This window comes from Mastigoproctus giganteus, chromosome 8 (genome assembly GCF_048544385.1).
Source record: "Mastigoproctus giganteus isolate SK-2022 chromosome 8, ASM4854438v1, whole genome shotgun sequence".
NCBI lineage: Eukaryota > Metazoa > Arthropoda > Arachnida > Uropygi > Thelyphonidae > Mastigoproctus > Mastigoproctus giganteus.
In genome coordinates, this window is record NC_143582.1 from 206,267,571 (window position 1) to 206,287,081 (window position 19,511).

Genomic DNA, 19,511 nt, shown 5'->3' on the forward strand with positions numbered 1-19,511 from the left:
CCTGACATAACCCTTGTGGGCAAGAAGGAAAAGTCTACTTACCTGATTGGCATAGCGGTACCAAAAACACTGGCAACCTGCAGAAAACCCATGGGGGAAAAATCAGGAAATACACGAACCTAAGACAGGAGATCAAAGAGATGTAGCTTATGCAACAAGTAACGACCATCCCGATCATCGTGTCAACCACAGGTATGCTGCCAAAGACCCTACATAACAGCCTAGCAGCAATAAGTCTCCCAGCGAACACTTACAAGGAACTCCAGAAAGTCGCAATCCTGAACACCTGCAGGATAGTCAGAGAGTTCCTCGACCAACAGTAACACCAGACATAACAACAACCACCCTGTGTAGTTGGTAGCAATACCCGTCACGTGGTGGAACCCCCCAATCAGGGAGAAATAATATAACAGCATTAATAATAGTAATAATGTCATTTATGAAAAGTAGAAATGGTAAGGGGCCGAAACACTCTTAGAGATCAACTTACGACAGCCCTCTATATCCAGTCTTTCAGCCAGACTACAATCCAGCGTAGGAGCTTACTAGTAACTTCATCCTCTTCCAGTTTATATAAAAGCTTTATGAGAGACAATATCAAAAGCTTTACCGAAGTCTAGATATATAATATTAAAATTGTGGCTTGGCTTCCATCTCCTTAATGACTACATCATAGTAATTTACCAGGTTATTTAGGCATGACCTTCCCTTAACTAACCCATGCTGAACTATTGAGGATACCATTCTTGCCGAGATGGTCCTGAATAGATTACATGGTCTTCCTTACTACAGGAAATCAAACTCATTGGCTTCTAGTTACCCAATTCCTCTTTAGCATCACATTTGTGAACTGGGGATACTTTAACACTTCTGCAGACCAAGGAGATATTCCTGGAATCTAAAAACCTTCTCATTAACAGTCTCAACAGATTTGTACGCTGACATACAGACTTCTTAATTACAAATTAATACATATCCTCCTCCTCCTCTGGCGTTTTGCCCTCCTTTAACTCCAACCATTTCTCTGCGATCATTATATCTCCACAAACGGATAAGCTTATGTCTTCGATGATAAATCCCTCGAATATATTCCGTAACATGTATATATCCAACAGCATGCAGTAATCTCTCCACTTAATCGGGCCTAAAAAATATCTCATTCCATTATAATCTCTTCTCTTAAAATTGAAACTCTCGCTTCTACCTTTAATCACATCGGTTTCTTTAGATACAACCCATTTTTTTTTTTTTTTTTGTTATTATGGTCATTTCCTATTATTGGTTCCACCACTGTCAAGTTTTTCATACTTTTAGACTCCTTAGTGAGAACCAGATGTAGGATTTTATTGACTCTTGTACTCTCTCTCGGATATGGTAGAATAAGTAGAACTCATGCAGTTTGTTCAAAAAAATGTTACCATATAGTGTATTTCCGGTTTACGTATTCCCAACTGTCAGTAGTTGGTTGAAGTTGCTCATAATGAGACAATCGTACTTACTAGTCCATTCCATCTGTTATTGAAACCATCATTCACTACAGTTAATATACGGTATGTTTGATGTCCATGGGTAACTTTTTATGATGTAAAAAGAACACTTACTACCTAATACTAAAATTTATCGAACTGTTAAGAAAAGAGCCAAAATAAGAAAAGAAAAACAAATAATAAAGAAGGAAAGAAAGAAAGAAAAAAAAGGCTGCCTCATGAATTCAGTTACGATAAGTTGGACAGGAGTAATCCTTCAGATCAGTGATGTATTGCTCTCAGTGGTTTTGTGTTCTTTCCTTACAGATGATAAACCCGTGATCAGAATTACGGCCGACTTCAGCACGACCCACAAAGCATACTAATAAAGGAAATCCTAGCTGAAGCGTTGCTTGGTTACAGATACCGTCAATGCTTTCGCGACAGAACTCATTTTCTTTAAAGACATTCTTCGATAGACAGACAAAAAAAGAAGAAAGAAAGATCAGATCGCTACTGCACCTGTATTCTAGAATATGCAGCACTTTTCTGAAAAAAAACTTATAGCCATCTCTTTGCTACTATGCTATTAAAGTATTTAACTGTAATTTTCCATCTTTTTGACTTAAATTCCACCGTTTACTTATAATATTTTGGAATGTTGCTGACAATATGACGCTGGTATAGCTTCGGTCCATATGTGATAATCGAAAGTAGTTGGAGGAGGAATTAGGTTGGAGTTTTTAGAAAAATATGAAGAAGTAATTAATTCGTTCTCTGTTTTTCAGGATGAAAAACGAGAGTTTACGAAAGGAAAACTCATAAGATCTTTATAAAAATACCCCAACTGACAGCATTATTGCCCATAAGGACTTTTATAAGGATTGCATAAGGGATAGGAAGCAATAAGAAGATAGTCACAATAACATCTAATAATGTTATCGTGACTGCAGATGAATTCTGGATTCGCCACTAAGATCTGGAAAACAGGAGACATTCCAATAAATTTTGTTATAAAATATCCGTGTCCAAAAAATTTAAAAGTCTAATTATCAGTCAAAAAAGTGACGATGACTATTTTTTGTGACTCAAAGGATAACTATGCATTCACTCCTAATTTTTGGAAAAAAACGAAGTGCGACCGGTTTAGCCAATACATTGAAATATTAGACTATCTCAATAAAAGAGTCAAACGAGTAAGTCCCAGTAATACAGCAATGTTGTCTCAACACAACAACGCGCGACCTCATTGCATCGGCAAGAATTTCAATCGCTGGAATTTGAAGTGGGACTTGAAGTATCTCCAGCGACTGTTTTTTTTTTTTTTTTTGTTTGTTTTCAAAGCTAAAAGAGCACCTTCTGTTATCCAATCTATACCGCTTTCCCCTAATTTGAATTTATGTCTCTTACTTCTAGCTTTGAATTTATTTTGAATTTATTTCTCTTACTAAGAAATAATTTAAAAAAAACCGTTGTTTCTGATTTTCATAAATGATATCGACGAAAGGATATGATGTAAAAATTTTCAGATAGTGTCAAGCCTGGGGGAGAGGTCAATGATAAGCAACAAGCAGCTCTCCTTCAGAATGACTCGGATTGGCATCAGTAATGGTCAGCAATCTTTTAATTCAGCAAAATGCAAAGTCTTACGCTTGGGGAAGAGCATCCCCAGATTAACCTATACACTTGGTAGGACTGAACTCATAACGTTAGAGTAAGAAAGGGATTTTGGTTATGATATGGGCGGACATGAAGTTCTCCGAGCAGTGTAGTGGAGAACCCATGATGTTTTATCGACGATTTATCGAACATTTGCTTGTAGAGATGTGAAGGTGATAATGTTAAAAAAAAGGTCAAAAGAAAGTCAAAAAGAAGGTCACAATGCTAAAAAAGACATCGAGCTTCTTGAAAGGGTCCAAAGCAGTGGCAGCTCGTGACTCTAATGTATGGGAGTACTGCTTCTTAAAATTACATTAAATTGTCTTGGTTATAAGACATGTAGACATAGATGGTAATAATAGTAAGCAAGTTAAAAATACAGTACTACAAAACATTAACTGGACACTTACCATTAAGAGACTTGAGTAATCTCGAAATTTTATTTAAAAACAAAATCCATTCTTCGGGTTTTATTTGTTGAAAATAGAATAATAACTTTTTCATTCAAGTTTGGTGCACTGTTCAAATCGGCACTGCTCGCTCCACAGTTCCTTTGACTAGTTTTATTACCTCTAAAAAATGCGTATTGGCAACCTTCCAACTAGGCATTGACTCAACTACTGGGGTCAAAATGTGGAACTGTGTAGCGCACAGTTCCACCTACGGTTAAACTTCAAAGTTGAAAACGATTTCGTATTTTTATTCGTTTATTATTGAAATGATTATTGGAAATAGAGAATGAGTATACTATATGCGGGACCTGTTAATAAAGATATTCATTGCGTTGCATTGTTCTTCACAAAATTTCATATAACTCCCTTGACTGTATATTAGATTTAAAAAGCTGGGGTGCTGTAGTTCAGCAGTGCCTACCAACGAGTCGCCCCTGGTCCAAAGACGAACAACCCGCATGGTAAGATTTGAAAATGGCACACATATTAGGAAAGAGTTCGAATATGTGGGATACAGAGCTTAGCAACCACGCACGTTGGAGTGGACCTAATTAGGGTCTATAAGGCTCTGAGAAGGGACAGTAAAATGAATAAAGGCGAAATTTTCACTGAATATCCCAAAACTGGGTGCAATAATTACGAGGAGAGTTTTAGACTGAATCGGAGAAAATTTTATTTGAGCCTGAGGGTGGTCAGTGACTGACAGCTTGGAGAATTTCAAAGGTCAGCTAAGAGGTACCTGCGTGATGAAGGAAGCACATAGGTAGTTTATGTTTATTTTTATTTATTTTAATCTTTTTTTATTTTATTATTATTTATTATTATTATTATTATTATTATTATTTATTATTTATTATTATTATTATTATTATTATTATTTATTATTTATTATTATTGTTATTTATTATTATTATTACAATTATTATTTTTTGGTTGGCTAGTGCAGCAAAAACCTCGGGCTTCCTTGCAGTATATGCACTCAGCGATTACTGCATTATGATCACCTACTGTTCGCACAGATGCCGCAATTTTCCTAGGCATTGATTCCACTAGATGTCTGAAAATTACATATAGTGGAGTTAAAGCCTTTGTGGGAAACCTTACAGGCATGCATTGTGGAAAGCCTTGCAGACATGTTGACTGCAATGCTTCCCATTATGTCGGAATAGATGACGGTTGTGTCCATACGCCTCACTTCCCGTTCCAAAACATCCTACAGGTGTTCAATGGATTGGGGCCAGGCGAATTTGAAGGCCAATAAAGATGGGTGATATCTTCTCTGAGTTCCTCGAACCACTTGTGCACAATGCGGGCCCGATGACACGGCACATTATCATCTCAGAAGATCCCATTTCTGTTCAGGGGAAAAAAAGGCAACAGGGCAGGATGCACATGGTCTCCTAAGAGCTACCGGTTGCTCTCACCAGAGTCTGCGAGAGTAACACATTAGTATCGTCACCGTCCTCCCAACACCGGGTGAAAAAGGCCAGGTTTCGAATCCCGTCGATGACGCAAGGAACTTTTATCGGCTTTTATCACTCTGTGGCTGAGTTAGTTGGTATCAGGCGTAGATAGCAAGGTTACCCCTGGAAAAACTGGAGGTTTTCGTCCAGCAAAGCAGGCAAATCGACCAGAGAACACACTCAATTTATAGACATAATACACATGGGTAGTTGAAAGTAATTTTCCAGGTGATCCTAATATGATATAAAAAAAAAAAGACCTCACCAGTGAAACGTTGGTCCATACGCACCAGTGATTCTCGTTTTTGCCAGCAAAACATGCTCCATATTAAGCAGCCACCGCCACCTGCCTGGATATTGGGCACTATGCACGATGGGTACATGGACTCGTGTTGCATGTGTCACACAACACGGTGTCCGTCAGCGTGTGTTGCAACAGGTATTTGGACTCCTCCGACCAGCACTCATTTCCAATCCTCCTCCAGTCCAACCAGCGTGTTGTTGACACTACAGCATTCGTCATTGACGATGATCAGCGGTGAGGAGAGGGTGTCTCTTGGTCGTCTGCTGTGGAACCCCATACGTTTGAGTGTGAGGCGCATCGCCATTTGGAATATTATTTTCGCATTCTCCATATTGTACTGCGATGTCAACTGCTGCACAGTAACCCGCCGTTCAGTCCGTACAATGCGTTGCACCCTTCGCTCGCCACAAACATCCACCTTACGTAAATAAACCTTTACAGTTCTGTAGGCGGGAGGTTCGTCCCGTTCAACACCATTCTTTGTACACCGTAAGTGGGCCATGAGGAACCGACAAAATGTGCCGTTTCGGATATGGAAGCAACGACTCACGAGCTCCCACAATCGTGCCCTTTTGAAACTCCTTGATGTCTTTACTACGTCCCATAACTTCTACTTTATCACCTTGATTTTCACGACCAGATACAAATTACCACTGCTCCAGAGTCTAGCGTACGAAGTTGGTCGGCTGTTTTTAATGCGAGTTATGCGGCATAGTCCATTATGGGGTGCTCATAATTCGGTGATCACTGAGTGTGGCTAATACTAATCCAGTTCACTGACGAGCACTTCACGCACAGATATGCGGCAATTGTCCAGAATAAGCTTTTCTAATTTATTACTTTTCATAGGATTGACAAGTGGAATCGGAGGAACCATTCATTGTCTCACAGTTTTCCTTGAACGCAGAACACCGTCATACACCTGTATTTAAGACTACATCATTCCCGAACTGTACTGTACACCTTCGGTGAAAATCAATCGATTTTGAGCTTCATTCAGCAAAATTTTCATTATACATTGTTGTTCCACCTTCTTGCTGACTTCTTTGGTTGCAGTTCTGAGGTATGATTTTCTGCAAGCGCACAAGTACGGTAATATGAGGAGGATAGATTGCGAAATTACTGTGCAAAAATGACACTGATCTGTATCATTATGTACTAGAAACAATGAAAATTTGTGATCCACTCGCATTTCTTGTGTTGTATAAAGACAAATAAAGCAAGTTGTTTAAACGGTCACCCAAAGTACAGATGCTTTGAGTGGCCGTGGTTCAAGCCTGTGTGACTATTAAATACGGTGCTGTTTCTTGTATTCTCGCTATCTTGTGAACTCCTCTGATTATAAACAGGAAATTTATTTATTTATGGCTGAATTGAGGTATAACTTCTATGAATGTTAGGTTGGTTGGTGGTTGTAGAATTTTAGGCGCATCGGCAACTCAGGCTATATTACGCTGTGTATATGTCTGAAATTGCGTGTTCTGTAGTCGATTTGCTGATTGCTGGACGAAAAAAAAATCTGCAGCGCTGGTCTGAGACCGACTAACACAGCCACGCTGTGAAAAAGAGACCCATAAAAATTCCTCGTCGTTGATCAGATTCTTTTAAGGTTTTTTCCAGGCGCTGTGGGGAGGATGGTGATCATATCAACTGTGCTACCCACCAGGGTTGAATGTGAGGTATATGGTCCTAATACCTTAAAATACTACAATAGGGCAAATGAAACATGTCTGGAAGATAGCTGTGAGATTACAGTTATTTAGAATGTATACTGCGATGAATATTTACGCAAATTAACTACTTTTGTTGATGACATAAAACATTTTGCAATTTCTGAAAATAATCTGTGTGGATAAAAAGTTATTTTTGACTCAGGGTATATTTTAACACGATCTTAGTAGGCCTTCAGTAATACTGACCTGATCATATAGTACAAATGTACACGTAATAAAACAAAAAACTTTGACCTGGTTAAAGTTCTCCTTTTCCTATCTAAGCGTTTCTAGTGCATCGAAGATAAATTGGTTATGTCCAAATTGTGATCTCCAGGTTGCCGTGAATTATTCCCAATACACCTGTGAAAGGTAATAGAGCCAGCGCGTTCATCGATCTGCAAGCTCTTAACATTGTTTTCCTGTGGCTGGCCACGCAGTAGAGTTACCAGCATTAGACAACTGTGTTCTGTACGTGTACAAAAACAGGGCTATCACACGCAATAGCCGCACCTCTTTCAGAAATCGCTTTTCAATGAAAAACACCACACGGTTTCCAGCAAGTCGTGGATGATGCATACCTGAATTTATGTACAGCACCGTGCACTGATTTTTTATTTTCTACTTTTTAATTAATACGCTTATTATTTTACGCTGCGCTGTACATCCAGTTCTTGGCGACAGAATATAGGCTCAGAATTAAAAGACATCTGTGAAAATTAACCTTTTTTTGGGATATGTGACATTCGGGTCCCCTGTTGGTCTGAGCAGAACGTTTTTCGTCAAGACTGATTTCATTCATCCATACATTATTAATACTGTAGCGTCTATACAATTAATAATAAAAATTATTTCGTAATCAGTAAAATAAAACTCTAAAAAGCTTTATATCTGGATAATGAAAACAGTCCTGCTATTATAAATATCAAAATTTTTGTCCATATATTCTGGGTTACCAAAAGTATCAGTGTACTAAAAATAATCATATTTGTGCAAACTGTAGCTGCGCAAATATTGTAGAGGGCACTGCAATAGCACAGAGATAATAATGAAATTGCAGAAGGTAGAATTGCCATTTACAGTCAACATGCTACGCTGATAGAAACGCAAAGAATTTCAGTGTGATAGGTGGTTGTATGCCGTACGCCTGGACTTAGCGTACGATGGGTTTCGGAGCTTGTACACATTCCGTGGACAGCATATTACCATAGTGAAAAGAACTTGGGTATGCCAAAGTTGAGCAACTCTGATCGAAGGGACGTCAGTGTATCGTTTTTGAAAATCGGGTGTCTTTTCGGTCGGTATGCCAATTTGGTAGGTGGAAAATTTAAACTGAGTGGACAAAGAATCATAAAGCCCTCTCCGGAGACCGAATAACTCAGCCACAGTATGAAAAACTCCAGTCGCTTTCACACGTGTCGAAGGACAGTGATCGTCAGCAGTGTGTTAACCAGGAGAGGTCAACCAGGGAAACAGAATGTTTTTATAAAGTTAGGTTAAGTGTTATGTGCCAAGGCTATGAGGGGGACAGAAAATTTTGTGTATTGTTTGGTCGTTTTGCTTGTTTTCTGGATGCAAAACCTGAGTTTCCGGGAGATAAAACCACGAATCACTCTTAGTAGACCGACTAATTCGGCCGCATTTTGAAAAATGCCCATAAAAATTCTTCTGTCATTGACGGGATTCGAACTCCAGTTGTGGGAGGATGGTGATTATAACTACTGCGCTACATGCGGGAGTATTTGACAAGTAATCTTCGAACAGTATGTAGCAGAGAAACCATGTTCGAAGTCGCAATAGAATAACCCAAAAGATCCAGAAAAGTATAGGGACAGTTGTCACTGCACATACTGTACACAGAGCATTTCATCAAAATGCATAGTGCATAGTGATGGGTGCCAAGTTTGGGGGAATTGGCCTCTGTAACAGCGTGAAAGGACTTTCTGGAGAAACAAATCTAGATATACTCAGTTTGATTCAGATGGAAGAACTTTGGTGTAACTCTAACCCAGAGAACGTGTTGAAAAAAGGCTGGACTCTCCCAACTATGAACCATGGAGTCGACAATCTCTTGGTTTGTGGTGCCTGCTATTTGTAGTAAGGTGTTGGAAAGATTTTCTTTTATTGCACATCGTAGAAGAAGTGATATGATATACCGGATAACAAAGTTCTACTAACGTTAATGACGTTTTATGGGGAAGGCAGAATCTTAAGTTTTTCACGAGGGCAACATGCCCTATTAGTGTGTGATGGCTTGGTTGGAGAGAATAATGTGATTCTGTGCGGACAGATGTGTGAATAGATGAACTTGATCGTTGCAAGCCCAACGTCACTTTAATCGAACCACTATTGCTCAAAATAGAAAGATGTGTTAGGCCGGTTATCCCGAACTCGGCACTAACACATCAAGAAAGCGATTTCACATGTCTTTCGAATTTTCGACAATTAAAAATTGTTCTGTTGGAAGAATGCCGAAATAGATTCTTTGACGTGCGTCAAACGTTGGAAAGTGTTCGTGAATGTTATGTATAGTATTACATACCAAAGATCGCTCTACGTCCTATTAAAATCTAGTCTATAAACCTTTGTTACGTATGCTCTTAGTATCTAATATTTTATTAACATGGTTTATATAGATATCAGTCCTGGTCTCCTGCTAACGAAATCGTGATAGCCTCTTCTGGAGCGAGATGCGGAAGAAGGATCGCATTAAAAATAAATAGCATTATGTTTCTCTTCCGAGATATATTATGTTTATTTGTAATAATACACAAAGGAACTCGGAGCCTCTATGTCATGTTACAAATAAACACCGTAGCTTCAAAAATCCTTCTGTGAAATTTACCCACCCAGGAGTGGAAAAATATGTTTGAAAATATACTTGAAAGTTGTTCAGATATAAATACACTAAGTAACCACATTATTAGTTACATCTACATTGCCGACCGGGCTAGCCGAGTGGGTAAAGTACCTGCCCGGCAACCCAAAGGTCGCGGGTTCGATTCCCGCCTCGGGCTTGGATCAAAGTACTGCAAAAACCTTGGGAGGTGCAATATGGCCACAGAAGCCGATGCGCCAACAACTACCAAATCAAATAAAAAAAAACATCTACATTACGGCCCTCGTGGGTCTCACAGTTGGTATAATCACCCTCCTCCCCACACTGGGTAGGCGCCTCCGTAGCCAGGTGGGAAGAAGCAGCAGTGCGTAGCACACGCTTCTTGATTAGATCGGGGTTCGAGCCCGTCACCACCAAATAAACCATGCACGGAAAGGTCAGGGAATGACCACCGCATATTCCCGGAGCAATATGGCCTTAGTTGCTAATGCTCCCAAATAACAACAACAACCCCACACTGGGTGGAAAAGACCTCAGTTCGAATCCCGTCAATGATGCCAGGAATTTTTATGGATTTTTTTTCACAATATATCTGAGTTAGTCCGTCTCAGGCGAAGGTAACATGGTTTTTGCTCCCGGAAATTCAGGTTTTTGTCCAGAAAACAGCAAATCGATCACAGAACTCGCGCAGTTTACAGGGAATATTACTCATACTGGCCAAAAATATACGAACCTTTGTATTAAGACAGTCACGGACAGAAGAAATGCAAATAGCTGCAAAGAAAAATGGGACATGGGGTGATGACGTGTTGCCTCGTTGAGCATAAAGGATGCACAGGCTTTTCAACTACATAACCTGAACCCAAAATGGGAAAAACGCGTTACCTGTCAGACTTTGAAAAAGGTCTTATCGTGGGTGCACGTTTAGCAAGAAACGAATTTCTCAAGAGCATCCTTCTGAAAGGTTTTTAATGAGTGTAAAGCAAGTGTTTTTTTTTTTTTTTTCAAATCTCAAATGAGGCAGAAAAACAATACTTCAAGAGCGAAGTCGTTGTACTCTAAGGAGGAAGGTACGGAAAATTGGGACGTCCAGTGTGCAGCAAATAGCATCTGAATTCAACCAAGTCCAGAACCGCCCTATTTCAGCTCAAACCATGCACAGGGAATTGAAGAAACTGGATATTGACAGTCGCCTGCTTATTCGGAAGCCATTTATTTCAGAGAAAAACAAAAAAATCCGCTTGCAGTGGTGCCGAGAACGTCGTAATTGGACATTAGAACAATGGAAGAAACTGATGTAGTCAGAATACACTTTGTTTTTCTATTGTAAGCAGAGAGTGTGGCCAGTACCTCACCAAATGATGGACCCTGCTTGCCTTGTTAAAACAACCCAAGCATCTGGAGGCGGTATCATGGTATGGGGAATATTTCGTTAGCACGGACTGAGTCTGCTGATACAGGTGGAAGGTATCAACTTGTAGAATCAATCCGGCTCCGCACACTTGCTGTTATTAGAAACAAAGGCGGCCCGATTCGTGTGCGTGCCCGCGCGCGTGCTCGTGTCTCGTGCGCAAAAGCAACTAAGCTTACGAGGCGTCACTACAGTGAGTCTGTAAATTGTGTGTATTTTTATACTGTTATCTCACTTCACATCCACTATTATTTCAATATCCATCAGATTCTTAAATGTCCAAGTAATTTTCTATGGGGTGGAGAACTTCACAACAGATTAGAAATTCATCTGAATGTATTGGTATTTAAGGTGTTGAATTGCTTGACAACAGAATCTCACAATGGATTCAGAAAGGTCAAATTACAGTATTACAAGTTTAATCTAATTTAAACTTGTTATTCTGCAATTCAATTGTTTTATTTCCTACAAATAGAATCTGTGTCACGCTCATCTTCAACAGTACTCAGATTTCTAGACAAGAACACATCTTTTTACTGGAATTAATTTTTAAATTTTCTTGCTTTAAGCATATCACAAATATCACTTACTCGGCACCCAAAAACCAGAATTTCTCCTTCGCTTCCGACATCATTTTTAGTCTGAGCAGCTGTTTACTCCACAGATATGAAACCCGCCTTATCCTGCAAAATTGTGTCCGCTCGGGAGGTGCTGTCAAACCTCCTCGAACTCTATTCTTTTAAAATGTGAAATAAGTTGCGTTCTCCCGCTTTTAAAATGTCTGTCAACCTTAATCATAAAAAACTCTTGCAATGTCTTACTATAAGCAGATCCCGAATAAACTCTTCGAAATGTTTTCTATTCATATTACCGAGTATTCATTAATACAATTTACATGCTCTATGTACGACATACAAGTATCATGAGAAATGGAGAATTTTCTGTTTTAATATACTTATTTTTTATTCTTAAATATTTATTAGGGAGTTGAAATCCCCATCTCATAAACCAAAAAAATGACACCTCAAGCCAGTATTGACGCATGTTTAGGTATAATCGGATGGATAGAAACCAAGTAACGTTTTTTCCCAACTAACTACTCACGATGTTTCGCGGTCGTTGGTATTATGTGGAGCTGAGCTGAAGATGACCCATGAAAACCAAGCCGATGCAGCTCCCTATGGAGAGAGAGAATACACTTATGGACAGTTTTGTTAAAATCTCGGTCTTTCGTGCCATGTTTTCTAGGAAATCCTCTATCCGATCTTGGAATTAATTAATTGTTGTATCACTCTTTTGCCATGCTATCGGGTTTTAGAGGCTTTAGCAACTTTGGCCATATTCCGTCGTATATAATATGTTTGTAAATTGCATGTGTTCTATTGTGGATTTGCTGTTTGCTGAACGAAAAACCAGGGAGGAAAAACCATGGCACTCTTGCCTGAGCCCGACTAACTCAGTCCCGTTGTGGAAAAGACCCATTAAAATTCCTCGCGTCATTGATGGATTTGAACTCAGGTGTGAGAAGGACGATGATTATACAAACTGTGCTACTCACTAGGGCGTATTACTCTGTCTTTCATCTTTCACAACATTGGGCACTATCGACTTCGAAAGATTCGAATGCTATGTTGTACCATTATTAACACACGTGACAACTGACAATCGTAATTTTTGAAGCACAGTGAGCAACACATGCTGTCTGCTACTGATAGTTGTAGTTCTTCCTGTACACTTTTACACCTGTTCCCTATCTGCATACGCCTGGTTCGCATCGTTCATCACCTTCGGAAGGGTATCCGAATATATTTGAGAGGGCAAAAAAACAAACTGTCATATTAGAGCTACCCAAAAACGAACTTATGTGCCCATATGTATTACGTTCATAAATTGCAAGTGTTCTGTGTTCAGTTTGCCTGTTTGAAAAACACGAGTTTCGAAGGGGGGGAGGCTCTATATGTGCCTGAGAACGACTAACTTAGCCACGGAGCGAAAATGGCCCATAAAACTTCCTCTCATCATTGACGGGATTCGAATCGGGCCTCTTCCACCCGGTGAGGGAAGAACGGTGATTATAATCACTGCGCGTACATTTGAGAAGGTAGCATATATAGACGTAAATATATTACAGCAAGCAAGTGCCTTTTATAATAAAAAGGAGCGTGTAGGAAAAGTTTGATCACCACCGCGCTGAACAGATGTGAACCTAGAAAGGTTCTCTAATCGCACCAGTACTCAATGTGAATGCATGAGAAATAGTCTCATGATGAAGGAACTCGCAAGGTCATTCTCTAGCTGCAGATTGTGAGAGGAATGGGTTATACACCGTGCACATAAAGTTTATGCTGCAGTTAGTGATGCACTAGAAGTGAAGGCCTCGGATAGGCCAGTGTCAAGGCCATGGAATTCTGGGTCTAAGTCCACATTCATGGAATTTGCAAAAGGAAAGGGAATGCAGTTATTTTGTTCAAATGAAAGTAGACGGCAGGAAAAAAATGTTTTTTCAGGTGATCGTATCCATTAGTTTGCACTAGAATTAAATAATATAAAGGAATGTAATATTCGATTAGAAACCTAGAGTTTTTTCTGTTGATATAAAAATTGAGTATATAATTTTTAGCCAAGTTGGACAGCTTCCAGAAGATAAAGAGGAGTTAAATATATCCAGTGCCTTGAATAAAGTGGGATGAGACGTGCTTCCAGAGAACCAAAAGAAAAGCATATGGCTCTTTGGGGTTATAAATAAAATAAATACAGGTTTTATATACAAGTATATTCCAAACTCCTCTTTCGTATCAAAATTTCGAAAGAGATTAAACTGCGTTGATAACCCCCAGAATTTATGATTTTTTTTTTTTTTTTTCAGAAAATTATGGCAACTTTGCAATCAAGTGAGAGTCCACTGGTAAATGGAGTAATTACCCACTTCCCCTAAGTATTGCAGGATTTAGGCAATCTGGAGCAGCTCTGGCGTACATATTTCTGAAGGTTTTAAAAATAAAGTCACAGAGTTCCCTGGACTAACAGTAATTGTGTTTGTTCGGGTCCCTGGAGCAGCCGTACTACATTCCGGTAAATCTCGCATGGTCTCTGTGATTATTCCGAAATCGTTTTACTGTATATTTTTGCATTATAGGGCAATTTTCATATCTCATTTCCCTCTTCCCAAAGTAAGGATGAATCCAATGAAGTTTGTATTCATCCTTGCTTTGCATGCCTTTGTCACTTTGTTGCTCGACTTTGTCCAGAGAAGTCAATTTAATTGTAATTTCACCCTCATCGATGGCACAAATTGCTGTCTTTTTCACGCCGTATGGAAAAGGTTTGGATTCGAATCCCCACAAGATAGGAGGAATTTTTGGTGTGTGTGTGTGGGGGGGGGGGGATTTTTTCATACCATAGCGAATTAGTCGGTCTCGGAAGAAGATTTCACAGTTTTTATCCAGAAACTTCGGTTTTTTTTTCCATCCAGCAAAGCAGGCAAACGGACAAATCAATTTAAAACAATACACTGACGTCTCGTGGTCTTAGTTACTTTGCTAAAAAAGAAAAAATAAAGAAAACATATGATTTTGTGGTATGAAAAAAAAAACGAATCTGAAACGTTGGTTAAAAAAGGAACATCAAATTTTGGTTAAAAACAAATATTAATTTTTGATTATCTTTTAATTATTCGGAAACGGACTCAACAAAACTCATAATATTAAAAAAACATGACTGGATATTCAAAATACCTGACTCTGTCCGAAACAACTGTTTGAACACAAACTACACTATATAGTTAAAAAGGCAATGAATTTAATTATCACTGACGGTTTCGAAAATAGTTGCATATTTCTGAAGTTAGAACGACAGTCAATTTTATGATGGAAATATGTAACTACATGTATTTCCGAAACCGTCAGCGATAATTAAATTAATTGCATTTTTTAGGATTAAAATGCAAATAATTTCATCGCTAATTTCAGTCATCTATATAAAGTACCATATACTGTTGAAGAACGTAGAGTCGAGATGAGGGTTTGGCAACCCAGGCGTCCGCCTCAGACGCAAGGCTGGGAATGATGTAAAAGTTAAGGATTTAGCGTTCGAAATTATATATAGTGAATAAATTCCCTCTAAATTCATATAATATAGTGAATTTAGAGGGAGGGCGCATTCCTGTTCTCTATAAAATATTTTTACTTGTTTTTTTTAATATAGTAAAGATAATGCTCTTTAAATACTTATTACAGAACAGTAATTCTCCTCATTTTCTTGACCACCACCACAGAAATGAATTTTCTGTACCACTGGGCTCTAGAATTTAACAACTCATTTTGATTCAGCGAAAGCGAGAATATTAACCAGTACCTAGTGTTTGTTGATATATTTGCTTAAAGAACAAAAAGATAAATACCATCTGAGCACCGTTAAAAATGTCTATTGAGAAATACATAATTAGATTAGTTATTACATAATCATATATTATTAGAGACTGTATTTTTATAAATATACCTTTATGAACAAACATCAGCCATTCACTTCGATTTAAAGCGAAGTGAATGACTGTTTGTTTACATTATATTTTAAGTAGAAATTATAGTCCTTGTTTAATTTTATATTTAATTAATATTAGTTTTCGGAGAATTTCTTTTATTGATACTAAAATAACCCCCTAGCGGATGTGTTTCGAAGCAGCAAGAAGTTTTTCGCAAGAATTATTCTGATCGGTTGGTGATTTTGCTAATTTTGTTTTTCAGTACTGAAGTGTCGCCATGTTGTTCTTATGGATAAATACATCAAAACTCAATATTAGAATAATGCTGAATGCCAGGATATCATAAAGCATACGTTTATTCTATTGGCGGTAAGTGTAATTTTAGTATTACATTACGTTTTTCGTATTCGAAGTGCTTGTATATGTTCACAGAGTATATACTATAAAAATTGGCATTACATATTGTATGTATTGTACACAGCTACTCTGTGTTAAGTTATTAGTAAATATTGTAATGATTAAGTACAGATTTTCCTGAAAATATTATTAAGCATTCCCTTAGAATTCTTTACTAAAAGACTGTTTTATTGGAAATAAACAAATAATAGTGCAGTATGCTATGGCCATAAGGCATAGACATTTTCGATATTTTTTATGTATATTTTATGATTTTGTATATTGCTTTAAATTTTGTTGATATGTCATTCCTCATTTATCACAGCGGTAAACTTTCCTAGAAAATTAACCCACTAACTGAAAATTAAAACCAACAAAATATCGCCAGCTTAGTTTCTTACGAGTTTGATGGAAAGATCTTTATTAATGAGTTCGTTGCTCTGTTCCACAAATGTAGCCCTTACTCTTTTATTATTACGATTCCTCGTTAAGCAGTCAAGCATATCTGCGTATTCTGTTTTATCTCGACTACTTTTTCATATTGCATTACATGACAGAAATCAAAATCCCTTAATCAGATAGTTGCGTGAAGGAGTCTATATTATACACAGTAGTATCAGATGTTCTAATCACAGAACCAAGTAATCCTATGTGGATGTGGATGAAGAAAGTTTGTAGCGTCCAAGAGAGATAATGGTGGGTGGAAAATGCAGTATCTAAATATAATTTCTCGAAAAATCTACTTTAATGTAGGATAGGGGTAAATTTCGACTTGTAAACAAATATTCAATTGCATTAGTAGCTGCTGGCACTGTTCCAATTGTATGAAATTACTTTGGATACGTCTTTGTTTTTCAGTGTTTTATAATTATCGTCTATAAAGATACATGATGATAAACAGATTATCATCTGTTAACATCTGTTATCTTTTTTATAGCCCAAGTGCCCGACGTTGGCTGGAGAAATAATTTAATTTAATTTTAATTTATTTTCTAGTCTATGTTTGGAGATATGTGGAAGCTTTATATTTGGATTATGCTTGAGTCTTGTTTTGATCCAAGTATGAAGTTCTTATTCGGAAACATGTTTTCGTCCCAATGTGGGATCTTCAAAATCTTGACACCTCCAGGGTCTGAGGAGATCGCAGAAAGAGGTTGAAATAAAATTTTTACGAAGCGGTACTCTCGTTAATAAAATACTTTACAGTATTTTTAATAACTAACAGACAGTAAACACACTTTCTGAATTGTGTATTAGATTGTGGACAAAACGTCATTAAAGTTTTAAGTTTGGCTAAGTAATTTTTATGACAGCAAAATGTATGTACAGAACTGTAACGTAATGAGACCACTTCTGTTGGGTTATTTTATTTATTCTTTAATCCGGTAGTAATAGACAACCAGTATAATAATAATAATAATAATAATAAAAGTTTTGGTGTATATTTTATGATAGGTGTATATTTAAATCTGCTGATTTACCAGATCAATATTTTACTGTTTCTTGCTAAAATAAAAACATCGGTGTGCGCGCGCGCACACACACACACACACACACACACACACACACACACACACACACACACACACACACACACACACACACAGGCCATTGTACTTTAGGGGATTTCTTTCATCCTCGCAATAACGTTGAAAGCTGGATGGGATTCCATCTACTATGCTTTAGTAAGATATATGATAATCTGCCATAGTAGCTGATGTGCTGGTAGAACTGCATCTTGCGGACATCATCCGAATGTAAGATCGGAGTAAGCCAATAAACATAAATAAGAGACTTAACTTCTTTTCTTTTTTCTTTTTTTATGGAAGTACAGGAAGCAGTATGTTAGTTGTGAAACACGGGATCTGGTTTACTAGCGCAATCCCAGTAACGTGTTTTCTTATGAAGGAGGCCAAACTTAAGCTTTAAAAAAAAAAAAAAAAAAAAAATAGAATGGATGGTAGGCCCTTTTGGAAACTTCTTGGCGAGCAAGCAAAAAAAAAAAATCATATTTTTAATTTCTCTTCCGAACTAAGATGTCTGAATTCACCATTGAATCAACGGGTTCGCTGAACCTGGGATATCATAGCGGGTTCTATCAAACCCCGGCGAACCCCCCTGCAGGTGAACATTGATTGTAGCAGCAGTCTAGCGAGAAAGCGCGCACACGTATTATGAATAGCTCTCTGAAATACAATTCCTTCAATAAACTAGAATTATCTGTACACTCTGAAGCATTCTTAACCTGTAAGTTATAAATTTTAAATGGAGCAGGTAAATAATATATTTTTAAGTTGGAAGAAAGGAAAGATATGAAAGTAATCGGGTGAAATATAATAAACTCCGTGCCGATGTTTGAACAAGTTCATAAACCAGAAGCTGGCTGTCCGAACTCTATAACAGAAAACAGTGAGCAGGGCCGGACCAAGGTACTTTCGTTTCACGGGCAGAACGATTTTTCGGTACCCATTTACTAAGGATATATATATATTTTTTTAATTTTCTCTTTTCATAATTTGTAAAATTTGGCGCCCCCTTAAAGAATTGCGCCTTGGGCAAAAGCCCTGCTAGCCCGTACCTTAATCCGGCACTGACAATGAGTGTTTATGCCTGAGTAGCTGACACGCACACGCATACGCACGCACGGATGCAACGCAAATGCATATAGATCTAGAGAAAACACATAATATCTTGCATTTTTATTTCAACTGAAAATAGTCTAGATGGACTATGCTCTGAGGCTGACGCACACGCATTTTTGCGATCCAAAACTAAATATTAATGAAATAATCAAAAGACCATTTCCTACCTGTAGACTGCTTTCGCAGTTCACCTCGGCCATGCCCAGGTCACTGTAAACCTTCAAGTCCCGTAGTGTTCCTCTGAGAATCAGTAGCAAGAAAAGTGAGTATAACTCCCTGAGCGGAACTACTGACGGCAGCCCCACCATTGTGGCGGGAACGTACCGCAGGAAGGCGGCCGACTGGTACATACTACTGGTCAGGATGCAGTCAAGTGGCGTGGAACGCGGAGGTTCATATCGGAAGTGGCCACCGCGTGGGAGGGAAGGGGGGCTCACGTGACGAAGGTGTTTTGTTGTCTCTCGCCACGTGCTTGGAGGTTACTTTCACGTGGTCAGTCGTAGGACAGTCTTCGGCATCTCTGTCGTAATCGAGGGCCCTTGTGTTCACGGCATTCTGTGTGCCGCCTGCGCAGGTAAAACTTGGCTCGTCTCGCGCTTGAGCGGGAGTTTCTTTGCCTTCATACCCCCCCCCTCTACCCTCCCGTCATCACTGAGATGTGACATCGCGTAATCCAGAGAGGAGGAA

At 38.5% G+C, this 19,511-nt stretch overlaps 1 protein-coding gene across 2 annotated transcripts in view; it reads right to left on the reverse strand.

Moving 5' to 3' along the window:
* LOC150082224 (uncharacterized) overlaps positions 1-19,166 on the reverse strand; it is a 236,002-nt gene extending 216,836 nt beyond the window's left edge. For both annotated transcript variants that reach the window (XM_090380062.1, XM_090380063.1), the window contains exon 1: positions 18,992-19,166. In XM_090380062.1, coding sequence (XP_090236188.1) covers positions 18,992-19,132 — 141 coding nt within the window. In that variant the 5' untranslated portion in view covers positions 19,133-19,166. The remainder of the gene's footprint in view (positions 1-18,991) is intronic.
* Between the last annotated feature and the right edge of the window lie 345 nt (positions 19,167-19,511).